Below are 26,508 nucleotides of genomic sequence, written 5' to 3'. Positions count from 1 at the left end.
TCCTATAATCTCAGCATTGGAGAAGCAAAGACAGGAGGATCCCTGGGGCTTTCTGGTCAGTTAGTCTAGCCAACAAGGTGAAGAGGCACTGGGGCAGACTCCTAGAATTGACCTCTGACCTCCCCTCACACCGTACCCGCACCCATGTGTACAAACATGAACACAGACACATATATATCACACAGACAAAAAGAAGGACAAGAGAATGCTCTTTTTAAATAGAAGAACGTTTAGATGCCTTGTTAAAAAAAAAAAATCACAAAAAGGTCTACACCCTTATCGCCTTGGAGGCTGTGAGTCCGTGAACAAGCTTAAAGGTATTTGACCTCTCTGAGCTTGGGTTCTCCAGCTGCAGAATGAGAGTAGTAACAGTCCTTATCACTGGGGATTTAGAAACCCGCAGACCCTGGCTCTCCTGTGTTCTCTATCAGCACAGAAGACTTCTGCGACCAAATGTGTGTGGTGGGAGTGGACTACGTCACATGCCAAACAAACTACCCCTTCTCAGCTTGTCTTTTAAGTCTCCTCGGTGCTGCCACCGTCTGCTTGGAGAGTGCTCAGATCTAGACTTAGGGACTCAGTCTCCACTTTACCCCACTCCTTGACTAGAGGCACCACGACCTCCTCCATGGATTTCTTTAATTCACTAGAGCAGCTCACAGAAAAGTCTGGGAAACATGTTTACTGATTTGTTATACAAGATATGACAAAGAACTAGAGACTCTGTCCCCCAGACAGAGATCTGGAGTAAGGGGCCATGCCCTCCTTTAGGAACCTCTATTTTAACCAGAAACTTCTGGTTTCCCTTAGTCTTTCAGGTAACCAGACTCTATCTTAAGCTGTCTGAGGGCTGTCAGCTGCTAGTCAACTCAATGGTTCATAAAATGTACAGTCTTGATGCTCACAAAGATGTTAGGGATTGAGCGTCAGCAAATATGAGTTCATGATATCCTAGATAATCAGGACAAATTTCAGCAAATCAGGGTCTGACCACTTGACCTAGAATTTGAATAGAAAAGGCGACAGTTGAAGGCAGTGAAGGAATTTAAGCAACTGTGGGCCTGTCTTCTGGGAAAGGGTCCAGGTTTAAATACAAGAAGACCTGGTGTGGGGGAAAGAGGTCCTGCTAATGGCACTGTGCTGTCGGGTTGACAGTGTCTCTGTTTGCATTCTACCAATCGGCCCCCGAGGGGTCTTTCTTGGCTTACTAGCTTCAGTGGACAACTTGGTTCCTACTTAGGAACAGCCTCATTTCTTCTCACTACCACTAAGCGAGGACAATCTCATCATGGGGTCATCTGTCTGCAGGGCTTGCTGTTTCTAGAACCCAGGTTGACTTTGGTTTAGGACAAGTGATGGAAACTTCCAGTCACTTCTGTAGAGGCTGGATACCATAGAAACCCAGTTCCTCAGTGGCCCTTATCTTGATGCCTTCAACCTGGAAGGCAAATGAGAAAGGCGAGAAGAATTTAGAGCCTAGCATGTCTCAGGCAGACTCACGGGGCTTCTGGGAGACTCCTATCTGTGCTCACTGACCGTTGCACTGGAGCATGATTCTTCTCCCGAGTTTTCTTAGAGGTGGCTTCTTAAGTCCCTCAGACTTAAACATTTCCCTGCAGGATCCGTTCAGTTCTGCTACAGATTCTGCCTCCTTCTACCTCTCCCTCAGGAGTGATGCTTTGTGTTTTTTTTTTTTTTTGAGACCCGATATTTCCAAACTCTATAGTTCCCTTTCAGCCTAGCTTCATAAAAAAAAAAAAGAAAGAAAAAAGGGGAAGAGGACCAGGCCAACGAGGAGGAAGAAAAGGAAAACAAGACTGACAGCCAGTGCAGCAGACAAGAGTGTGTTCAGCTGTCCTCATCCTCACAGAACTAGCAGCTAGGAGCCCTGCGCTCAGCCGACCCTCCAACCTGCATCAGCCTACGCTGCCCCCGGGGAGACTATGGAGCTGGGGGCTCCATTGGTCCTGCTGCTGGCCACAGTTTGGCATGGTAAGAGCAGAAAAGGGGGTGTTCGTGAGGGTGTTACAGAGAGGGCCCGCAAAAGGACCCTGAGCGTCGCCGCCCCACACGAGCAGCCCCCACTCTCTGCTTCCGTCTGCTCTAGCACCGGAGCGCATGTTTGTTTTTATCTGGAGAGAAAAGAAGGTGAGAGTGGAGTGGAACCAGTCTGGCCAGGGCTGTGAGGGAGGCAAGTGTAGCCTTTGGCTCACAGTGTATCTTCAGTGTGTCCCTGCTACTTTGGAAGCCGCTAGCCACACTCCTCATTGGCAGGTGGGAAAGTGGGCATGGGTGAAACTCAGGGCAAAGCTTTCGGATGTTTCCTGTGCCTGCAGGAAATTACCTGGGAAACTCCTTCAAGGCAGATGCTGAGAGGTCTTGGGCACGACTGACACTTGCATATCTGAGAGAATCTTAGGAGTCCCCCACTGCTCAGTGGCTTCTGCAGTTCTTCCTTGAGTGATCCCACCAGCTGGACAGCCCAGGTAGCCATGGTTAGGCAGGACTCGGTTCAGAAAGGCCCTTTCTTGGACAGCTTGGGTAAAGGGGCCAGGGTGGAAGAGAAGAGGTTGGTCTTTCTGGCCCAGGGTTTGAGGGTGGGGAGTTCGGAGGAGGTTGGAAGAGAACACACGTGAACTTGTTATTGAGTAAACAAGCAAGAATGTTAGAGGGGGACCAGGGAAGCCAGAGAGGGTCTCCCCAGCCATTGTCTTCCTAGATGCCCCCCCCCTCAACTTCTTGGACAGCAGAAGCTGCTTCGAAACTATCATCTCGGAAGGTGTCAGGCTAAGGGTGAGGACTGGCATACATGGCCCAGAGTGGCCCGGCGAGCTCGTCTAGCACAAATGTTGTATTTTATGACACCTACTTATTTGGAGAAAGGATGGAACTTGGTGGGGAAGGACAGGCTCACTCCGGTCCCTAGGGAATTGGTGCTGCTGGTGATACAACAGTCCACTGAAGATTCTTTGCTGGCTCAGCCAGTCTCACTGTCTCGTGTCCTGGCACTTTCCTATTAGAATGTGAGTGGTAAATGTTAGGAAACGCACATTCTTGAGAATAAGACCTTCTCACCCCAGAAAGTCCTGTGGATTTGAGTCACTGCTCCTTCAGGCTTTATCTCTAGGACTGCTTATGTGCACTGCGTGTGTGTGTGTCCCAGTTCAATGTCCAGCTCCAGGAGGAAGAGAAGGTGAGAGACATCGGTGGGAAACCTAAGTTTTTAGCCTAACAGGTTACTGGTGATTGAGACCATGGGGGCTTCTAAAGGGATAGGAATAGTGTTGAAGCACTTAGAGGGAGAAAGAGACTGGCCTCTCCTCTTTGGCTGGTGGTCATGAGGGCAGAAGGTTGTGGGGGTGCCGGCTGGAGCTGCTGGTGAGAGTCTAGTATGTAGGTACAAAAAGGAGGAGGTTTGGGTCAGGGGAAGAATTTGAGGGGGGACGTGTGAGATAGAAGAAGGGATAGGCACAGGGTCAGTGGCCATCAAGCGCTCATCCAAGGGAAGGGAGAGATGATGAGTGGGCTTCCCTTCCTGCCAACCATGCCCGCGGGAAGTGAGAAAGCCGTGCGGTGGATGTGGAGTGTGTCAACCCTGTTCTGCGTAAATATCCAGGAAAACGGGCTAGGAAGAAGTAAGACAGAAGCCTCCAGAGTACATCTGGAGGTCAAGACAGGAGACCAAGATAAGGGGAGCAGAGTAGCTCTGGGGAGGGAAAGGGAAAAGCGACCAAACCAACGGGGAGATAAGCCAGGAGCAGGGGCTTAGAACCCAAGGTCGAATCCTGTGACCTTAAGGGTTAAACTCTTAAGTTACTATCTGGCAGGTTCAAGGACTCCCCCTGGGCTCTGCTGTTTTCCAGGTGAACACTGGGATTGGTTCTATCAGACAGAAGAGAGTCCGAAGCCCCGAGGGTCAGCAACTTCCCCATCTGGAAAGGACAGTCAGGGTCCCTAGCCCTAGTCAGCATGAGCCCAGGCCAGGGTGAAATAGCTCGTCCCTCTTCCTGCTAGTCATACTGCACAGGAAAGCCACAAATCTACATCAGCAGTGGCAGTGTTCTTTCTTCTACATCTGGCTGATCGGAAGCTCGGGCAGATAAAGGCTGCATGTTTCTCCATGGGTTTGAAATCAGAGCAGACGTTAAACCAGGCTATGAAATCATTTGCGTGGAGAGACTTTCCTTTTATGGGCTCACACTTGGGTGTGGGGAGGGTACCCTGAGGAGTGGTTTTAGGAACCACTGGAATACTCTGAGGGCCTGGTGTCCTTGGGGCTGCCATGTCACTGTGTCGATATCAACAGCTGGAGTTGGAGGGGTTAACTTGCGGCGGTCAGCAAACAGGACAGTGACACAGACACTCTTTGCACAGAGTGTTCTGAGACCCAGCACACTGTCCCCCGACTCCAGGACTCCCTCATTGTGTGGAGAGGAGCAATGGCCAGGAGGGCAGGGAAGCAGAAGTGAGAGCGCCAGTCTAGAAGGGGCCATAGGCTGGGCGGAAACCGGGGCCAGCCTGGTGCCAGCAATGTGTTTCCGCCCACACAGGCCCAGAGTGCCTGCCGGCCCCTCAGAGGCTGTGAATCAGTTCTCACTTCCCTCCTTCACCCCTATTTCAGGCCTGGGAAAATTGCTGACACTACAGAGGCAGCTAGCCTCCTTCCTTAAGACCTGACAAGGGTTTTAAGTTCTCCTTTGTCCTTCAAGCAAATTTTCCTTAAAAAGAGATTGGCTACCAAGAAACCCGGCAGGTCCGGAGAAATGAGAACAGAGTGGGCACCTCAGCAGTTTCATTCATAGACATGACAATCAGAGTCTTTACTTGGCAACAGTTGATGCTGCCAAGACTTCCCGGCATCTGGACGACCTTGCTGGAAAGGTGTGATCACTGTCTGCATTTGTAGGCGAGGGGACAAAGTGAGGAGGATGGATGGCCTCAGGTCACCCCACAAGGCATGGGCCTGATGTGCAGTGGTAGGACAGGGCACAGCAGGAGACACGTGGAGCTTCTCTCTACTGGGCTAAGAACTCACATCTTCTCTTCTTTCCCAAGTGAGGGAAGTCAGGACTTGGCCATCTGTTTCTCCATTTGCTTCTTTGAAACTTGTCGCGCTTAAACGGGGCCCTGGGCTTGGCTCTGCAGTCACAGCTTGCTTTGTACATGGGATTGATGAGGTCCTGTCCTGGGGTGGGAAGTGATGCAGAAGGCTGGGTCCCCATGGCTCTATGGGAAAGTCTACACCAGGATCTATCGTTGTACTGAGCTGGACGATCCCCTGGGGGGGCAGTACCACCATCCACTTGAGGTGGCTCCCTGAGCAGATGTCCACAGATTTGGGAGCTGAATGAGGGTTAGGTGATAAAGACTCCACAGTACCAGAACTCTCGCTGCCAGAGCATGGTCCAGCTCAACTGGAGGGGTAGCAGGGCTACACCCCAGGCCTCACTTCTGTCTGCACCCTCCTTTAGGTCATGGGGCCCCTGTCATCGAGCCCAGTGGCCCAGTGTTGGTTGTAGAGCCTGGCGCAACGGTGACGCTAAGATGTATGGGCAACGGCAGTGTGGAATGGGACGGCCCCATCTCTCCCTACTGGACCCTGGACCCTGAATCTCCCGGAAGCATCCTGACCACAAGAAATGCCACCTTCAAAAACACGGGGATCTATCGTTGTACTGAGCTGGACGATCCCCTGGGGGGCAGTACTACCATCCACTTGTATGTCAAAGGTGAGGATACCAAATTCCCTGCATTGGGCAGGAGGGTTAGCTCCTGGCATTGGCATGCATAGTAAGCCAGATCTGAGTTTGTGAGTTTGAGCATTGGCCATGAACAAACTTTATCCAGTGTTTACAATTTAGGGCAGGCCTCACAATAACCCTATGCAGTAGATGCTATGACTACCTCCATTTTCCAGGGGCTCACAGGGGTTGATTTTTTTTTTTTTTTTTTTTTTTTGTCTGAGATCATACGGCAGCAAGTGCCCAAGGGTACAGAAGCCAACCTGAAACACCCTCTGTATGGTTCTTCTCCAGGACTACTTTGAGCAAATGCTCAAGCTTCTGCTCCCTGTCACTAATGTTCGTTGTCACCTTGAATCCTCTTCTCAGATCCAGTCCGGCCCTGGAATTCGCTAGCACAGAAGGTGACAGCGATTGAGGGCCAGGAAGCTGTGTTGCCCTGCCTGATCACCGACCCCGCACTGCAGTCCCATGTCTCTCTAGTGCGAGCCAGGGGCAAGCCGGTCTCACGCAGAACAACCTACTCCTTCTCCCCGTGGCAAGGGTTCATCATCCACAAGGTGAAGTTTATTGACAGCGATTACTATCAGTGCAAAGCTATGGTGAATGGTAAGGAATCCCTCTCCGTCAGCATCCAACTTAAAGTGGAAAAAGGTATGTAGGATGAAAAAAGCCTGCCCGGGCATGGAGGCGGGAAGGAGAGCTGGCAGCCATGGGTGTGGGGAGGACAGAGAGAATCCTCTCTCTTCTTTCAATCACTCATTTCTCTCCAGGGCAAGTGGGGTGAGGTGTGTTGGGTGGGACTCTGACCATGAGACCAACTGTGATGAACTAACCAGGGTAACTGATCCCATGGTGTCGGGCACAGTGCCAGCAAGTCTAGGTGTTCACGGGTTGTATTTCTGGCCTCAGTCCCCTCAGGGCCCCCATATGTGCAATTGGAGCCTACGGAGCTGGTGCGGATTCGCGGGGAGGCTGCCAAGATTGTGTGCTCTGCCACTAACATGGAGCCCGAATTTAATGTTTTTCTCAAACGTGGAGACACCAAGGTCAGTCCCCAGGGAAAGGAGACGACATGGTGAAGTCTGCCCATCTTGTCAGCACTGAGAGGCATCCTCACCTCAAACTGGTTTTCTGGGCTGGAGACATGGCTGTGGCCCAGAGGACAGAGAAGAGGGGCCTGAGACCCTGTGCCAGCAGCAGCTGCTCAGGCTGCTAGGTCTTGGGGATGGAGGTGGCAATCCAGACCCTTTCAGGGATTCCTCTATCCCTTTGCTACAGCTTAGAGAACACTTCCTTCCGACATAATGAGGTTTCCTGTCTCCCTTAGAAGCACGAGCTATGTTGGCTATTTCAGAAAGGCTTTAGTAAGAGGGAAGGTGAGGATCCCCAGGGAGGAACAGGGAAAGGCTGCCTTCTAGATTCCTCACCCCATGCGCATCCTGTGTGAGGTGCATCCCCAAGCCCTTGCTCTGTGAGTCTATGCACTCTCATTTTAACCCAGGGGTAGGGGACCAGTATTCATCCCATTTTATAGATGAAGGATTTAAGCCTCAGCGTTTAGACCCTTGCCGAGTACAGGCCGATCATCATTTTAAAGGTGGAGGATTTGTATTCAGATCCTAAACAATTTTGGTACGTCACCTCTATTCCTTCTATCTACAGCTTGAAATCCCCATAAGCGGCGACTTCCAAAATGACCGTTATAAAAAAGTCCAGACCCTCAGCCTCAATGCCGTGGACTTCCAAGATGCTGGCAAATACTCCTGTGTGGCCAGCAATGATTTCGGCACACACACATCCTCCATGATCTTCCAGGTGGTGGGTGAGCATCAGGTAGTGGGAGAAGCCCATGGCTGTTGGGAGATAGGATGGCTTGGTCCTGGAGCCCCATCTTAGGAGACATCCTAGACCCTCCACTTCCTCCAAGCCCTTGGAGAAGTGGGTGGTGCTTCACTGTAACATGGTCTGGTCTGGGTTGGAATTGGAGCCCAGCAAAGCAGCTCCCTACAGCAGATCATGCTGGCTTCCTCGTTCCTGAGAGCGGGGGGGATATTTGTGTCACGTGGACACACGAACATTATATCTCTAAACACCAATGCTCCCTCTTACTGGGGCTTACAAGCTGGGGCAGGAGGCGTGAGAGTGGAGTTGTTGGGCCTCAATGAGAAAGGAAGGGAACGGGATGTCTTGAAGAAGGAGCAGCATGTACAAGCCCCAAGGGAAAAGAGCCCAAGCATCTCTGAGATACCAAAAGCAGCCGAGAATATCAGAGATGTGAGTGGGGTGTGAGTAATGGCTCTGGGGGAGGGGAGATGAGGCAGGAGCCAGGTAGCAAAGGAGCCTTAGCAGAGTGTGAGGAGAATTTGCATCCCGCCCTTTTGAGAGGTCTTGAAGTTTATAAAGCAGGGAGCTGAGGTCCAGAGGGGACTGGGAGTCAGGAGCACCCACTCCTGGGTGTCATCAAACCTGGCTCTGCCAAATAGTATGTCTACCAATTCCTTTCCCTGAAAGAAAATGAGGAGGTCAGTAGTAAATGACTGTATTTAGACAACCTAGAAGAAGCCCTGGTCAGATCCGCACTGCTGGAGCATGCGAGCAAATACCACAGTAGAAAACTCGCCCTGGCGGTGGGGAGAGGGGAGCTGGGAGCAGCCACAAGAGTGGATGTAGGAAGCTACAGAAGGTGGTGAGGACGCCAACCATGGGAATGAGGAAGGATGGATTGCCTGGCGATTGAGAGGGAAGCAGTGCACTCCACAGACAGAGAACCCCACAACAAGGCAGTTCTACAGTGTGCGAAGGGGTTCTGAGTGTGGTCTAGCAGTGTGGCCTGCTGAAGTGTTGAGAGTCAGAGAGGAGGAGAGGAGGGAAGCATGAATCACTGGCCTCAGAACACACACAGGGAACTCTTCAGAACTCTGCCAGGTAAAGGGAAGAGAGGCAGACTCACGCAATGTCAACCCTCTGCTAGGGCTCTAGCCAATCTGCCTCCCAGTTCGGGCATTCACTGGTCACTCAGTAAATGCAAGAAATGCATACTTGAACTGGAGAGATGGCTCAGCGGTTAGGAGCACTGGCTGCTCTTCCAGAGGACCTGGGTTCAATTCCCAGCGCCCACATGGCAGCTCACAACTGTCTATTACCACAGTTCCAGGGGCTCAAGCGCCCTCACACAGACATACATGCAGGCAAAACACCAATGCACATAAAATAAAAATAAATTTTAAAAAAGAAAGGAAAAAAGAAATGCATACTATTTCAGCTTTTGGCCAGGTCTGTATTCAGGCTTGAGGGTGGCAGGGCAGAGGGCAAGCTCAGACACTTTGGGTGAGAGAGCTCCGGTTCATGGAGCAGCTGTTGTGCCATTCAGATGGGTCTGCATGCCATATTCAAGGAAATGAGTTTACCAGTAGGGCTGGGGTGGTGTGAACAAGAGGTACCACATGAAGTCAGAGAGGTAAGCTGGGCAGGTAGTTGGTCCAATGGCCCTGAGATCTCATGTATGGGACCTAGGCCTCTTTTTTCTTGGAGGAGGTGAGAAACAGAAGGTTTGAGCAAAAGCAGCATCGTGATCAGACTTGGATGTAGTAGATTAGCACAGGGCTTTCTGGTGCTCTGTGGAGGAGCGTCTATGGGGAGAGAAAGAGGAGGAAGTAAGTTAGGAGACTATCCCAGTGGTCCAAGCTCAAGTGGTCCAAGGTGATAAGTCCAGACTCGAGTGATAGTGGGGGTGGCTGGAAGGGTCTGGACAACTGAGTGGATCAATAGTAGGAATACAGGTGACTGAGGTGAGTTCTGGCTGGGGCTGGGAACTGTGAGCTTGGAGCAGAGATGCGCTCAGACCCTCAGATCAGGTCAAGGGGTAGAGGGTCCAGTGGACAGAAAGAGGGGGCCATCTCCCCACTAACCCCAGATCTTCTGTGTTGATTTCCAGAGAGCGCCTATTTAAACCTGACCTCCGAGCAAAGCCTCTTCCAGGAGGTACCTGTGGGTGAGAGCCTCGCCCTCACAGTCAATGTAGACGCCTACCCTGGCCTCCAGAGTTATAACTGGACTTACCTGGGGCCATTCTTTGGAGATCAGCACAGCCTTGATTTTATCACCCAAAGGACCACCACATACAGGTACTGCCTGTCAGACCACGGACAATGTGTGTGAGTGTGTGTGTGTGTGTGTGTCGGGGGTTCCGCCAGAAATGAGGATGCTTGGGTCCTGTCCCATCTGTGCTGCCCCACCGTGGGTAGATCCCCTTCCTCTTCTTTATCTCATTTCCCTGACTATGAGAGTATCAGTCCTCTATGTCATTTGTCCTAGTCCCTGCCCTGTGTCTCTGGGTCACCCCGTGAGTTTCTATACTGTCTCCCAGGAGCTGCTCTACTGTTTGGAGGTACATGTTCTCAAGGTCCCTTGGGACCTCTTAGCTTCACCTCCTGTCCTTTCTATGGCCAGTGCAAATGTAGGAGGTGACTGTGACTTCCACCCCAAGATGTGTTTGAGATAACAACCATGCAAAGCACCTACCTTGTTCACATGGGGTCGGGGCAGAGGGACACGATCGTGCATTTGCTAAAAGATTAACCATCCTGAAAATCTCCTCTCAGTATATTCTCCCCAGGCTCTGGGATATTTTCGGGGTGTGTGTTCCCCCCACTGCCACTCTGCTGGCACTGTTCTACTCCTAAATCTTGGGTTGGTCATGTGTCCACCGATGTAAAGGGATACTGCCTGTCTCGGAATGAAGTGTGACTGTGAAGGTCTTACTCTCCTGACCTAGGGCCTGAAGTTTGCTAGCTGAGCACTCCACCGCAGAGTCCAACCCCAACCTGAGACACCTTTTCCAGAAGTGAACTTTAGTCCAGCAGTGATGGTAGATTTTGTCCAAGCAAGGATTGGTACTTTGCTGGCATTAGCACCGGAGAGATGGCTCAGGGGTTAAAGGGCACTTGCTGCTCTTGCAGAGGACCCAGGTTCCGTTTCTAGCATCCATAAGCATTAACTGTCTGTAACTCAAGTTCCAACAGATCTGTGGGACTCTTCTCGCCTCTGTGGGCAGCAGACACACATGTGGTAAACACACAGACAAGCAGGCAAGACACTTATACACATAAAATATAAAAATATACCTTTAAACTGCATTTTAAATATTCATTTTATTTAATGTGTATATTTTGCTTGTATGTATATCTGTACACCACTTGTGTACCTTGTGCCTGCAGAGGTCAGAAGGGGGTGCCAAATCCTCTAGCACTGGAGTTATAGATGGTTGCGAGTCACCGTGTCTGTGCTGGGAACCAAACCCTGGGTCCTCTGCAAGAGCACAGTGCTCTAAACCAGTGAGTCAGCTCTCCAGCCCTGTTTAAAAACATGTTCATTACCTAAACAGTGCTGCCTTCGTTAGCTGGACGTTCATTAGCAGATGTCTATTATCTCAGGGCTTGAGCAACAGAGGCAGAGGAATTGGGGATTCAAGGCCAGCTCTAGAGGCAGCACAGGAAGTTAGAGAGGCCAGCCTGGGCTATATCAGATCCTGTCTCAAATCACAACAGCAAGTACACTCATAATGGATAAACAATCCATTAGAGACTAAGAAAATTACCTGGAAACAACCAAAGGTGACTTTTTTGCTTTAGCGTTGTTTTTAGACTTTTCTATAGTAAAGAGAACCATTAAATTAAGTGCCTATTATGAGTGTTCAGCATTCTAAATGCACATCCCTTCAACCCTCAAGCCAATCCGGTGAATTAAACCAAACCAAACAAAAACCCTGAATCACCCTGAGTTAAGAAGACCACAGCAGTTGAATGTCTATGTAAAGTCACACAGCCAAAAATGATAACGGTGGAATTTGGTCTCTGGTTTCTGTAGCTACACGGCTCAGAACCAGTCCTGTCTCTTGTCCCTGTCACCATCCCCAGGACCCAGTAGCACATTAGGGATGCTCAGTAGGGGTTGTGGTGCTTGTGAACACTTAGTTCAGTGGTAAGAAGGAAGAAACTTGTGATATACCTCCCAGGACCTTGCGGACATCATCTCTAATAAACCTTTGGGGAAAACACAGAATACCCTGAGATGAGAGGACAGACAAGGACCAGCGGTAGGTGGTTTCTCTTGTCTCAGTGGCACACTCCTCAAGGCCTGGCTCAGACAAGACCTCTGGGCCCTGAAACTTTAACAAAAAATGGTGCGCTTTACGTCACAGGACACCAGTTTATAACAGTAGTGTCTCTCGGGTGTCTTGCAGCTACACATCCACGCTCATCCTGAACCGTGTAAAGCCCCTGGAGGCTGGCCAATACTCCTTCACGGTCCATAACAAGGCAGGCTGGAACAATGTGACCTTTGAACTTACCCTGCAATGTGAGTGACAGGGAGGCTGCCCAGGGTTGGGTATACTGGGAGGGGTGAGGGTAGCAGGCTCAGGGCAGGTGGTCAAGAGACAGAGACCTCACCCCTAAGGCTGATCCTGCCTTCGTTCATCCTTCCCCTCTTCCTCAGATCTCCCAGAGGTCAGTGTTTCGTGGATCGCTGTGAATGACTCTAATGTCCTGCTCTGTCATGTCTCTGGGTTCCCTCAGCCCAAAGTGATGTGGATACAGTGCAGGGGTCACACTGACAGGTCAGTGGGCTTGACTCCCCTCCCTAGGCTGAGCATTCGGGTGAGGTACCCATGAGTGGGAAGGGCATGCTGATGTGGGAGACTCCAAAGCCCTGAGTCAAAATCTATTCTTTCCAGGTGTGATGAGGCCCAGGCCTTGCAGGTTTGGAGTGATGTTCCCTCCAAAGTCCTGAGTCAGGAGCCCTTCCACAAAGTGACCATTCAGAACCAGCTGCCCACTGGGGCCTTGAAACACAACACAAGTTATATTTGCAGGGCCCACAACGATGTGGGGAACAGCTCCCAGGCCTTCAGGGCGGTCTCTTCAGGTAATCCATCCTCCTCAGCCAGCATGGGCATCCAACATGTGGAGACTACTTGACCCCTCACCCCCAACCCAGGGATTTCTACTTGGAGGAGATCCCAGTCATCCTGAATTCCACCTCTGGGTCACCCTGGCTAGTCCTGAGCCACAGGACTCTGGACATGGTGATATGGAGAGGTCCAGCGTCCCTCACTGGGGACTGAAGAGGAAAGGGCAGGATCAGGGAGTGGGAAAAAAGAATGAGGCAGAGATACCCCAGATGGAGACTTATAGAGGACCGAGAGAGACTGAGAGATACTGAGAGACACCAGCAAGCTGGTCTACTAGTCTGGGCCTTTGGCTCCTTCTTGCATCCGAACTCACGTGAGGGAAAAAAGACTTGAGTGAAGAAATACAGTTCATCCCAAGTCCACGGCTAGAGGGATGCTTCCTCCCATCCTCTCCAGCTCCCCCTTGCTGTCTGCCCTGCCCGATCCTGAGACACAGTCCTCACTCAGGGCCACTGCCCAAGGGTTTGCCCAGTGCTGATTTGGAGTCTGCAGCTGGGCCTAGTCTCACTCAGAAGCCCACAGCCTCCCCGAGCCCCTAAACTGCTACTGTGCCGGGGCCTGGGTGACGCTTTCAATCCTTGGCTTCTGCTTGGCTCAGGGATCATGTCACTCGTCCTCCAGTCACTAACCTCGAGCAGCTGCTGACAGGCCCGTGGGCCCTGCTATCCGGGAATGCTGTGTCACTGCCGGTGGTGGCGGTTTTAAATAGTGAAGCCCCATGGTGACAAATGCTGGAACTGTACCAGGCTCGTTTCCACGACCCCTCACCCACTAGCAGCAAAGTCCCTCCTTCCTTCATTTTGGAAGGACAACACACCTGAAATGTTTAAAGGCGTCCCAGTTTGGTATCTCGCATCACCTAAGGGACCCAAGCTCCTAGCTGGACGTGGAAATGAACTGTGTCCTTCTGACCACATGAAGATTAGAGGTCAGGAAGGGGAGACCCGGGGGCCCTAAGCTGGCTCTGAGCTGCTAAAGTCACACAGAGCACCTGGAGGAAGCCACAGGAAACCCGAGGAGGATTTCCCTGCCAAGGCCTCTCTGCCCGCAGGTGCAAGCGATAAAGCCCCAACACTAGGATTTGCGTCCAAGTGGTAGCTGGCCACCGAGCCAGCCTGCTACAGAGAATTTTCACACTCTGGCAGAGGGATGGGACTGAATACAGTCTCTCCACTTGCCCACTCCTCTGCCCCCTCTTCCAGAAGAAATCAGAACGCAGCTCCCCGATGAGTACCTGTTCACTCCGGTGGTGGTAGCCTGTATGTCTGTCATGTCTCTACTGCTGCTACTGCTGCTGCTGCTCCTATACAAGTACAAGCAGGTGAGCTGGGCTGTGGAGCTGGGCCGGGCCCCCAAGGGAGCCAGAGGAGGAGGACCCCTGCTCATGCTCGCTCGTTCTGACAGGCTGTCACGCAACCAGGGCTGTTCATTAGGTGTCTACTGTGTGTCAACATGGGCTAGCACCAAGAAGTTCCTGGTGCAATAATCCTATGCTTGACCATTGGGGGTGGAGGTGGTGGGGAGGAGAAGGTATAAAAGAAGGTATAAAATTGCCTTTTAAGGTGCCTAGCTCTGCCCAGCTCTGCTGCTGGGACAGTGGGCAATGGGCATGTTCACATGTTCAAGTTCCTTTTTCTACCTGTAAATTGGGGTTCATGATGGCAGGTTATCACCAAGATCCTCTACCCTGTGTGTATAGAACCGGGGTGGGTTGTGAAAGAAAGACAGGACTTGGTGGTGGAGCCTGTGTTTCTGTGCAAGGAGGAAGTTGGCTGCAGACCCAGCTCCTGAACGTTGGGACAGGAGCGTGGCTAAAGTTGGCATCTCCTTGACCACACGCCAAAGTGGTTGCTGGGTGCTGCTCACCACACAGACATGGCTTAGTCACTGTCACGGCTACTGAGTCCTCGGAGATATACAAAATTCTTCCTTATTTTAACCTAAAAAACTTTCTCTGGTACCCCATGAGCCACGGGCTCCCTCAGGTCTTTCTGCCTTGGCTGTCGGGTGTCACCTGATGGGGGTCTAGAGCACCTCAGCTCATTCTCTCTGCAAGCACCATGCTTTGAGTATTTTGCTCCAAGTACCTTCTCATGTCCCATGCAGGATATTTAACTGCTTCTTAAGTAATCTAAGGCCAGGAGACCTGCAGCGCTAGGCTGCCTTCTTCCACACACCCTTTGGTGTCCCCTGGCTGAGGCACCCCTGAGGGTCAGGGCAGGAGGCGGTTCTCTTCTGCACAGATTCTGCCCAGGTGACTTGGCGCCACCTGTCTATCCCCGACCTGTCTGTCTGTCGCCCAGATCTGGGTGAGAAGGGGCCTGCCTGTGGAAGGGTGGCTTCTGCTCAGGGCTGAGTCATCACCTTCTGTCACCAAAAGAAACCACAACAGTCCGGGAAGAAACAGGGGAAGAGGAAAAAGCAGGAGTCAGCTGGCCCCAAGGACAGGGGCAAAGGAAGGGAGAGAGGTGGGCGCAGAGGAGGGGAGGGCAGAATCAGATGGAGGATTGGAGAGATGCTGGGACCAGGCCTAAATTGAGACAGGAGGGTCTGCGGAGCTTCCAGTGGGAAGTGTTCAGGTCTCTACCTTCCCCAGGCTCAATATCAGTCCCAAAGAGCCAGGAGCCTGATCAGGGGAGTGGCCAAGATTTGATGTTCCCAGACATCTCTTCAGTCAGAAGATAAAGGAGGACCGGGGCTTAGGGCTGGTATGAGCAATTGGTAAACTGGTTGATACGCAGTGAGAATTTAGGCAGGCCCAGCTTCCAGGAAAGGCTTAGGAAGCCCCTGCAGCTGGCCTTCCAGGCACCACTCCTGATAGGAGGAAACCTTGCAGGCCACTCACTTTTATAAGGATGGCCCCCAAGTCCCTGGGATAGCAGAAATCCCCGAGTTTGGCAGGGGGGCGGGGGTCCAGCACTAAAATCATAAATTCAGCCCTGGGAGCTTCCAGCCACACCTCCCTTCCCCCACCCTTCCCTCTACTCCCTTCATCCCTTCCAGCTAGGCCCTAGCGGAGGTGGGAGGGCTGAGTCAGCCCAGCTGCAGAAAAACAGGGAAGCAGAAGTGGCTTGGAGAAAAATAGTCGCAGCCACAGAGACTCCTAGAGATGCAGGATGCAAGGGGCAGGAGGGGTCTCTCAGCCCAAGGGAGTTTCCTCCCTAAATCTCCTTTCAGACTCTTTCCCCAAGCCATAATGTGCAGATGTTTTGTTGTTACTGGTGGAGTTTTGTGTTTGTTTGCTTGTTTTTATTTGTTATTGTTGTTTGTTTGTTTGAGGATTGGGTCTTTATATCTTTCAGGAAGGCCTCAAACTCCTTCCGTAGCTAAGGCTGGCCTTGAACACCCCCATCCTCCTGCTTCCATCTCCCAAGTGTTAGGTTTACAGCGTGTGCCATCGTGACCAGCCGAGTGTTCTTTATGTCTAACTTTTGTCTCAAACGTCCAACTGGAAACTCTTCCTCCTCCAACACTCACACATCTTTTAGTTCTTCTCACTGAAGCACCCAAGGCCTAGACTCTGTCCTCCCCACGGCCTAGTCCCTGTCCCAAAGGCCTGACTGGACATCAAGTTGGTCTGTTGACCCAGTGTCCTCCACTACTACCCCAGCTTCCACTTTCCCATAAATGGGACCTCCCTTCAGCACTTCTCAGGTCAATTCATGATGTGGTACCCTCACACAGCTGCCCTGGGGCCAGGAGAAGGTGAAACAATCACCCGCTTCTATCCAGACCCCATTTTAGATGTAGGGGGGGGGCACAGAGATCCTGAGAGGGAACTGGATCTAGCATAAGGTGTAATATGTGGACACCCCCTCTGTCAGAGGGCTCTGCCTCACCTCCTCTTCCTTCCCCTAGAGTTAGGAGATAGCCCACTTCTTACAGTCCTCCTGGCCTTCCTGCGTAAAAGCTCCCCTCTCATCCCCTGAGCTGCATTTGTCACCTAGTTGAGTTTGTCAGGATCTTAGCCCATGCAAACTCTTCAGCATCTGTGCACTCTCTGCCTGGACAGTTCTCAGGCTGGCTCCTCATGGACTCTCCTGGCTCATGACACACCACTCTCTGTCACATCACCCTGCTTTGCTGACTTCAGGATGTTATTTTTCAAATGTTTTAAGAGATTTGTTAGCATCTATTACTTATATGTGATAGCGAGTTTCAATATGACGTTTTCAAACACGTACATAATGTATCTTGATGCTATTAATCGTTTTCATATTCATTACCCTCTCTCCTTCCCCTCTCCCATACTTGCTGGTCCCCTTTCTTTCTCCAAACTCTTTTACTTTAATTTGTGTGTGAGTGTGTGTGTATGTGTGTGTGTGTGTGTGTGTATGTGTGTGTGTGAGAGAGAGAGAGAGAGAGAGAGAGACTATGTATGTATGTGTACATATGCATGTGTGTATATTTGTGTGTTTACATGCGTGTGTTCCAATATGTTTTGTTAGGGTTTCTGACAGAAGTGTAGGTGAGAAGTTACAGAGATGGGCTGGCTGTACAACTGAGGAAAACGTCTCTCCACCCCCATAACCAGTAATTGCCTAAAGTTCTTCAGGGAGCCGGCACTTGCGAGCCTCTCTGTCCTCCATGACAGGTTGTTGGCAGGCCCAAACTGTCCAGGTCTTATGTAGGTACTCAGAGCTGCTGTGAATTCAAGAATCCATTAGCTGTCCCATGCCTGGAAGACAGTTTTCGTAACACTTCACCCCACCCTTACTCTTCCTGTCTTTTCTACGGTGTCCTCTGGGCCTCGGAGGAACACAGATGTCTCATTTGCAGCTGAGCAGTCAACAGTCAGTTACTCTCAGCATTTTGACTCGTCATGAGTCTCTGCAGTTACTGCTGACTATTGCAACCAGCAGCTCCTCTGCCCAAAGCTAAGAACAACGCTGAGCTACGGGGATAAACAGAATTGTTTAGAAGGCTAATGGACAGGCATATCAGATCCATTTAGCAAAACAACAACTGCATATTCCCCACTAGGGTTAAGAACTTCCCTAGCCAGGAACTTTTGACCAACACAGTACCGTATGTGGATTCCTTCCTGTACCCTCAGTTCCAATCAGAAAGAGGACGATCACCCCATAACAGACTTGACACTATTTGCACCAATGGGAGCATCTTTCATGGCATTATTTGAAGGTTGCCTATCTACGTATTTAAGATGAACGCCTCTCTTGGCCCTGCAAATGCTAGCCCCATGGGATCAAGCGTCTGCCTTGTTCAATAATGAATCAGTCGTGCTGGATAGAAATGAATGCTCAGTAAAATGTATTCTTTTACTGCATGGCTGTATTATTCGGCTAGGAAAAGAACAATTCTGACCTCAGCATAGATGTGATGATGGCATGATTCTCAGTCACAGAAAATACTGTATGAAATACCCAGGGCAACAAAATGATTCGAGACGAAGTAGAGCCGTGTCTTCCAGGGGCTCTAAAGGGGGAGGTGGTGGGAAACTGCTATTTCCTGGGTACAGAACTTGTTTTACAGGTCAAAGGAGTTCTGGAAATTGGTTTCCTATCAGCATGAATGCAGTTAATGCCACTGATGTGTACAGTTGAAAATGTTTGGGATGGTACATTTTCCGTTCTGTATATTTGTATATTACAATTGAAAATAAATGTAGGGCTGGAGGAGGATAGCTTAGTTGTACAGTGTGTACTTCTACATATAGAAGGCCCTGGTCCAGTCCCTAGCACCTAGAACAAAACCACCAACATAGACTATTTGGATGAGAGAATGGTTCGTGAACGAATGGATAGTTCTCAACGTCCACCCTCCACTTTGGCCCAGGAATTATCAAATTCAGAGGCATCAAGGCCTCCAGAAATTATCTTATCCAAGTCTTTGAATGAACAGCTAAGGAAACTGAGGTTTGGAGAAGGGAAGGGCACACAGTAAGGCAGAATCCAGCAGGACTAGCTTTGCTGCTATGCCCACAAGATGCCTCTCTCCCTCTTAACTCACAACAGGCTGAGAGCTTCTGCATTGTCTTCTCGTGCTCTTAGGAGGTGAGATGCAAGGTCCATCTGCCAGCCCATCAGCCCCCCTGCAATGCCTCCTTTTCTTTCTGCAGAAGCCTAAGTACCAGGTGCGCTGGAAGATCATTGAGAGCTACGAAGGCAACAACTACACCTTCATCGACCCCACCCAGCTGCCCTACAATGAGAAGTGGGAGTTCCCCCGGAACAACCTGCAGTTTGGTGAGAGTGGTCTCAGCACTCTGTGATCTTCCATCCCAGGGCTGATGGGGGCTGATGGGGGCTGCAGGGACCCAGTAGGCCTCAGGAGTAAGGAGCCCGTGTGTCTGTGATAGGTAAGACGCTCGGAGCTGGCGCCTTTGGGAAGGTGGTGGAGGCCACAGCCTTTGGTCTAGGCAAAGAAGATGCCGTGCTGAAGGTGGCTGTGAAGATGCTGAAGTGTGAGTCGGAGGAGGTGCAGCATGGGGGATGGGGAGTGGGCTGGCACCGCTGTCCCAAGAGGTGCTGTCTGCACTCTCAAACTGTTGCGGGTTTTAAGTTGGGACCTGACTTCCTGACTGAGCTCCAGCCTCCTTGCGTTTCCTGGTTCTGAGGGTCTTTGTCAACCTTTGAGGAGAAATGGGCCTTCTGACTGAGCCCAAGGGAAGTTAGGGTGAACAGAAGCCACCCAGGGAATGACCCTGTCACAGCTTGGCTTCCTCCCCTCCAGATTAGCTCAGTAACAGGCGCATCCTTCCTCTCCCCCCTTTCTCCTTCTGTCTTTCTCCCTCCCTCCCATTTGAATGTCTGTATTTCTCCTCCTTCTTTTGGATTCTGATCCCTCTGGTTCTCCGGGTGCTTCTTCTCCCAGCCACGGCTCATGCTGATGAGAAGGAGGCCCTGATGTCAGAACTGAAGATCATGAGTCACCTGGGACAGCATGCGAATATAGTCAACCTCTTGGGCGCCTGCACGCATGGAGGTGAGAGCTGGGCAGGAAGGGGTATACTCATGGGTTTGGGTATCCGAGGGTGCCTGGACATCTGGCTTCAAGGTCCCCTTGAGCTCTAAGTGCCTGTAGGACTCCTGCCTCCAAATCCCTGATAGCCTGGATTCATAGACAGAGCAGGAGCTGCTCACAGGTGGGAGATGCAGAAATCTATGTACAGCCCCCACTAAGCCCACTTAATAGGGATTTTTATCATGAAGCCCCAAATCTACCTTTCTCCTCACCCTCCAAGATTTACTATCATTGTTGTCTTTTGTGTTCGTTTTGATTTCTACTTTTCAAGACAGGGTTATTCTGTGTAGTCCTGGAATGCACTTTATTGTCCAGGCTGGCCTCGAACTTACAGAGATCCACCTGCCTCTGCCTGCAGGGTGCTAGGATTAAAGGCATGCATCATGCCTGGTTTAGATCTACTTTTTAAAAAGCTCCTACCCCAGATGTACATGCCCCCAAACTCCAACTCATCTCTCTCCTCTTCATTATAGCAGCGTTGTCCTGTACTGAACTGCCATTCTCTGAAAAAAAAAAAAAACTTTTTGAGCTAAAATTTTCTTTTTTCCTTTTTTGAGACGGTCTCATTTTAATCCAGGCTGGTTTGGAATTTGCTGTGTAGCCTAAGCTGCCCCTAAACTCGCAATCTTCTTGTTTTAGCTTTGCAAGGGCCAGGATGACAAGCAAGCATCATCAGACTAGGCTAGGCTAGGCTAGGCTTTTTTGAGAGTTTTGTTAATTTTTTTAGTGGCTTTACACAAATAAGGTTATTATTTTTTTAAATATTTATTTATTATGTATACAATATTCTGTCTCTGTGTATGCCTGCAGGCCAGAAGAGGGCATCTGACCCCATTACAGATGGTTGTGAGCCACCATGTGGTTGCTGGGAATTGAACTCAGGACCTTTGGAAGAGCAGGCAATGCTCTTAACCTCTGAGCCATCTCTCCAGCCCAAATAAGGTTATTAAAACACTGAGAAGCTTGCTCCCAGAGGCAGGATTAGAACTCAGAGGCCCTTGTTCACATGGGGAGTAGAACCTTGAGGTGCATCTCTCTCACTCCCTCTTCTGGCTGCCTTAGGGCCAGTGCTGGTCATCACTGAATACTGTTGCTATGGCGACCTACTCAACTTCCTGCGACGGAAAGCTGAGGCCATGCTGGGACCCAGCCTGAGTCCTGGTCAGGATCCTGAGGGGGACTCCGGCTACAAGAACATCCACCTGGAGAAGAAATACGTGCGCAGGTATCTCCCTGGCAAAGGGCAGGACAGAAAGGAGGCCAGGACGGGAAGGGGTCCCACGCAGCCTGTTTGTGTCATGAGGAGTACCTACCCCAGTCTTTACAGGAACTCTGATTTCTTACAACACATTCCTATCATTCAACAACTTAGCCTTATCATTCTGAACACTTAGCATGCTCCAGGAATGTGGAAGGCGATGGCTTGGTTCATGAATCCATCACCTTCAAGTGTGGAAAGATTCTCCTAGGCCCTTACGTGGAGGACTTGGGGCAATTGAGTGTTCCTGTTTGTCTCACAGCATATCTGTGGGGGCTGCAGGACACATAGTCCCCTCACGAGTGGCCAACCTGTCTGCACATCCCCATGGGGAAGTGAAAACAGAGTTTATTAGTTGTTGGATGGAGGTAACAAAACAGCCTGGCCTGTGGTGAGGTTCCTGGTCCACTCAGGCCTTAGTTTCCCCTGATAAGCCAACAGTGTTGAATCTCTTGGGGTCTTCTGTGATTCTCGGAAGCCACCAGAGGTTATGGACAGAGCCACATGGGGAAGCAGAGAGAGGAAGAAACAAGTTTCCTGTTGCCCATGATGGGCAGAGAGGGAACCTGGGCTAAACCTATGTTTTTACGTTGGAGTCTCCGTTTTGAGTCATGGTGTGTGGGGGTATAAGTGCAGCAGTTCTGGGATCAGGCCATGCTCAGAACCAGGGGAGTGTACTCTGTGCTTGTAGTGAAGGCCCTGGCTGCTGGTGAGGCCGGGGGAGCCACAGGAGAAGGAGGTTCCCTAGCTTCCTTCTTTAAGTGTACAGACAATCAAAGCATCCTTAGGGTGGGACATTTCAGGAGCAAGTGGCATCTAAATGGGACCTACCTAGGGAACTCAAGTTACACTGTTACAGAAGTGTGGTTTCCAGAACGAGGAGATGCCGACTGTGCCATGGATGGATCCTAATGGAGACCCGAGTTTCTCTTCCGGGAAGGCTGAGAGTATGGGCAATAGCTTGCTGGCAAACCAGATCTGGCTGGCTGCTTAGCATCAACAGTGGCTCTTCAGGACAGGGCTGTGCTTCTACAGGTGGCTCACCACCCACAGGAAAAGCCAGGGTATCCCTGGGTGTTGCCTGTCCACCCAAGCCTACAGAGACCCAGTCTTCACAAAACAAAACAAACAAACAAACAAAAAACAACAACAAAAAACATCTCCCTGGCCAGTTTAAGCTCTGCTCTAGATTTGGGCAAATTTAATGCTATTAGTGGCTGCCAGGGGGCATGAGAAATGTTAACCCCCCCCCCCCAAGCAATTGGTTTTAAGTATGTATGTATGAATGTGTGTGTGTGTGTGTGTGTGTGTGTGTGTGTGAGTGTGTGAGTACCGTATGTTTTTCTGGTTCCCACAGAGGCTAGGATGGTGCCAGATACCCTGGAACTGGGGCTACAGGCAGCTGTGAGCCCCTGTGGTTCAGGAACCAAACCAAGATTCTCCAACTAAGCACACTGAGCCATCTCTCCAGGCCTCTTCCTGTACAATTTTTAAATTTTTATTTTTTTCTTCCTACAATTATTTGTAGTGTTGATATATAAGCTGGGTCTCTCTCCATCACATGGGTCCCTGGGATTGGGCTCAGCCTGTAAGTGCCTTTACACTGAGCCATAGTGCCACCCTCCTGGAGAAATTTTTAATGAGAAACCAGCTGGTGAGATACTGTAGGGTGAGATCAGGTCAGGGAAGGCCTGGAATGCATTCACATTCCAGCAGGGCTGTCTTTGAGGAGAGAGACGGCGGTATTAGCAGTAGCAAAGCCCAATGACAGGATGGGGTGGGTGTCTCTGGCACTGGGGATGGCTGAGCAGGGCACGATGATTGCTTAAGTAGAATATGGCATGGGGCCTTCCTTATCAGAGAGGGACACTCAGGCTGACCTTTAGGTTCCTTCCTCTCTGCTGAGTGACTCGGGGAGTCCACAGGGCAGCTGGAGGGCAATGCCTGGGCTAGGCTCTGCAGGGCTGGGCATTGATCACTTCCCAATTCTCTTTCCGATCCAGGGACAGTGGCTTCTCCAGTCAGGGCGTAGACACCTATGTGGAGATGAGGCCTGTCTCTACGTCTTCAAATGACTCCTTCTTTGAACAAGGTGCGGAGGTATCGGGCCAGGGCCAGGGTGGGCCTAGGGGCTGGGGACTGGGGCTGAGGAGGAGCAAAGTGTGACGGGGTCGCCTGGATGCCTTTTCCTAGATCTGGACAAAGAGGCCAGCCGGCCACTGGAGCTCTGGGACCTTCTCCACTTCTCCAGCCAAGTGGCTCAGGGCATGGCTTTCCTGGCTTCTAAAAATGTGAGTCTGGGTGAGGGGAGGCTGAACTTCCTTCTGACTGTGGGAAGGAAGAAGGAAAGGGGAAAGGGGGGTTCGGGGAGAAGCAGTGGGGGGTGGGAGTGTGAGAGAGTAAGTGGGCAGTTTACAGAGGAGGTGGTGGGAGGGAACGGTGCTGAGGCAGGCTCCTCCTGGAGGCCTGGCCCCGGGCCTTTGCATGCCTGTTTGGTTTTCCTACGTGACCATGAACAGGTTTAACAGCTTAACAACTGTAACAGCTGTTTTTCTTCATGAAGCACTTAGTCTTGCTGGCTGAGCTATAAGGATGTCAGAACTCAAGGGCTCATTCCGCTGCCCCCAGAGCAGACTTGAGGGGAAAAGGTTTGATTGCTGGTTCCGTTCTTTGCTGTGACAGTTCAGAGTCCATAAGCCTAAAGGTCTGTGCCTACAAAAATGGGTACTCTCACGAACTGTTTAGGTCTAATATGTTATTGTGTTATGCAAATGCTCTGGTACTGTATGTCCAGAGGTGGCAGCTGTCGGTGTTAGGAATGATGTGGGCCGGTGCTCACAGCAGAGGGACCATTGCTTCCGAGGTAGCAACCGCCCAGTTGTTACTGCTGCTGAGGGCAAGGAGTGCGGCAGACAGGGCTGTGGGGCTTTCTAAATGTTAAACTGGCCACATGAAATTCTCTCAGAGCTCAGGCCTGCACAAGTTTGAACAGGAGTAGAGAGTAGACTACCAAAACCTGTCATCTACTCCCTCATCAGGGACCCAAGAGCTCACGTTCCCCCTCCTGGCTTGTGTTTTCCTCAGTGCATCCACCGGGATGTAGCAGCTCGAAACGTACTGTTGACCAGTGGACACGTGGCCAAGATTGGGGACTTTGGGCTGGCGAGGGACATCATGAATGATTCCAACTATGTCGTCAAGGGCAATGTGAGTGCTGAGAGCTAATGTGACTGACTGGTCGGGCAGGCTGTGGAGAGCCACGGCCCCTAGTGATGTAGGACTGTCTTGTCAGGCCCGCCTGCCTGTCAAGTGGATGGCCCCAGAGAGCATCTTCGATTGCGTCTACACAGTTCAGAGTGATGTGTGGTCCTACGGAATCCTCCTCTGGGAGATTTTCTCACTTGGTGAGTTGCTACGCCTGCTTCTGGCACAGTCTAGAGCTGACCTGTCTTTGGCTACTCGACTGGTGTCTTGAGCCTTGTGGATGAAATCTATTCAAAGACGCCTGGTGTCCAAGACACAGCAAGGGCTGGCAAGGGCTTTTGAACCAGCGCAGCAGTACCGGTTTGCAATCCAGACACCCCACACAATGCACATTTCCTGAGTCCTTCCTTCACTTGCCTCTGCTTGGTTGGCAGTAGCTTTTATCTAGAATGCCACCTGCCAAATGCCATTGAAGATGTCATGCCGCTAGTCACCATCTAGCTCCCGTTTACGGGGGAGTAGGCACAGGGCCCTTGTGCTGAGTCCGTAATTGTACTACCAAGTCATGTGGCATCACCTCTTTGCTGATTTGCAATCCAGGCTTTGTTCCATCTATTTCCAAAGCCTATGCTGGACCCTCTGTGCTTGGTGATGAGGGGCTGAAGGCTATGGGTTCCCAAAGCCTAAGCGTGCTTACCGTGTAAACCTCACCTAGGAATTCCTGGGCATGCGAGTAGTTTCTGCTCTAACTACAGCTGGGATAGGGCCTTTACACACTGCCTGAGATACACGTGGGCGGGGAAGGGGTAAGCAAGGGTGGTCTCTTATACACTCCTGGCCTTTGCAGGACTGAATCCCTATCCAGGCATCCTGGTGAACAGCAAGTTCTACAAACTGGTGAAGGATGGATACCAAATGGCCCAGCCTGTATTTGCGCCAAAGAACATGTATGCAAAGGCACCTAAGGGAGGCAAATGGATTCTAGAGTTTGGGTGGTTTGTTAGATGAGCATGTGGCCCTGGTCTTTGTCCAGAAGGCTCCAGGCTTCTATCTGTAGTATATTAAGGTTCTATACTAAACTCTGAACTCAGGAGCCTCAAGCACGCTAATAGGTGCTGTACCACTGGACCATACCTCTAGCCCCTAACTTACTTCTGACTAGTTTTGGGGGTCCTTCACTAGGTATATCTCCCTAGTGATATGCCCTGACATGGGCAAACTTTGTTCTGTCTCCAGATACAGCATCATGCAGTCCTGCTGGGACCTGGAGCCTACCAAGAGACCCACCTTCCAGCAGATCTGTTTCCTCCTTCAGGAGCAGGCCCAACAGGACAGGAACGAGCAGGTGAGAAGGATGGAATGGCTGTCTGGCTGGCTAGAGCAGGCTGGGCTGTTCCTCAAAGTTCTCAGCTGACTGTCTCTGGCTTTTCTTCCCCCTCAGGACTATGCTAACCTGCCAAGCAGCAGCAGCGGCAGCGGCAGTGACAGAGGTGGCGGCGGCGGCGGCAGCAGCAGCAGCAGCAGCAGCAGCAGCGAGCCAGAGGAGAGCTCCAGTGAGCACCTGGCCTGCTGTGAGCCAGGGGATGTCGCCCAGCCCCTGCTACAGCCCAACAATTACCAGTTCTGCTAAAGTGGGGCAGTGGAGTGCTGCTGCTCCCAACTTCCCAGCTCTACCTCCTCCATAGACGGGCGACATGGGGAGAACATATGAACTTTGTCCTCAGCTTGGCCCAGCTCTGAAACTTCAGAACCTGAGGGGTCTTGGGGATGTCAGAGGCTCCCATTTCCAGAGCCTGGGCCATCACTGCCAATGGGGTTTCACAGTGCTAGCCTATATTTACTATGCCAATTCATGCACCCCTAGTTCACTATCTTCATCCTGTTCCCAACTCTCTTGTGTTTCAATGGAAAGACTGACTTTATGTCTCAGAAAGACAAGGCTCCCAAGGCTGTAGGTAAGCAGAGGGCCTGCCTCCCTGCCATGCTCAAAGACTACTGGTTTCTTGAGGCAGGATGGCTCCTTCCTAAGCTCCCAGGACTGGTCTCTACTCTTGACCTTTACTCTCTATAGTCCCACCTCATCCAGGATAATGTACTGCTAGAATGAGCCAAGTGGCAGCTAAAAGTGAGGGGTGTTCTATCTATACCCTGTTATTCTAAGCTAGAAGGCATGGGGCCTTGGTGCAAGGCTGGACACACCAAGCAACTACTGCATGCTCTTCTCCAAGTGATTTGTCCTCATTAACAGTCAACATTAAACTAACAGCATTAACACTGCCAGCAGTGTCTGGTTTTTTGTACCACACAAGTGCCTACCAGTTCCCTGGGACCTCCTTCCATCAACCCCT

At 51.0% G+C, this 26,508-nt stretch overlaps 1 protein-coding gene across 2 annotated transcripts; it reads left to right on the top strand.

Moving 5' to 3' along the window:
• The first annotated feature begins 1,843 nt into the window (after positions 1–1,843).
• On the top strand, positions 1,844–26,434 carry Csf1r (colony stimulating factor 1 receptor). 2 transcript variants are annotated; one of them, XM_041641409.1, is made up of 21 exons: positions 1,844–1,992; positions 5,472–5,729; positions 6,111–6,350; positions 6,654–6,790; positions 7,407–7,566; positions 9,679–9,868; positions 11,986–12,101; positions 12,240–12,360; positions 12,478–12,668; positions 13,917–14,035; positions 18,794–18,920; positions 19,034–19,138; positions 19,549–19,659; positions 20,761–20,923; positions 22,960–23,048; positions 23,150–23,247; positions 24,041–24,163; positions 24,249–24,360; positions 25,008–25,107; positions 25,397–25,505; positions 25,602–26,434. In XM_041641409.1, the coding sequence occupies exons 1-21, from the start codon at positions 1,944–1,946 to the stop codon at positions 25,788–25,790; spliced, it is 2,907 nt and encodes a 968-aa protein (XP_041497343.1). In that variant the 5' UTR covers positions 1,844–1,943; the 3' UTR covers positions 25,791–26,434. The 2 variants fall into 2 exon arrangements, with proteins under 2 accessions (XP_041497343.1, XP_041497342.1); XM_041641408.1 differs by having other exon boundaries at positions 6,111–6,395.
• Positions 26,435–26,508: the final 74 nt, after the last annotated feature.

The sequence above is a fragment of the Microtus oregoni genome, unplaced genomic scaffold (assembly GCF_018167655.1).
Source record: "Microtus oregoni isolate MIOR12 unplaced genomic scaffold, Mior012 000069F_ref0000032, whole genome shotgun sequence".
Taxonomy (NCBI): Eukaryota; Metazoa; Chordata; class Mammalia; order Rodentia; family Cricetidae; genus Microtus; species Microtus oregoni.
The sequence above is the reverse complement of the archived record's forward strand: the minus strand, read 5'-3'. Positions and strand labels throughout refer to the sequence as shown.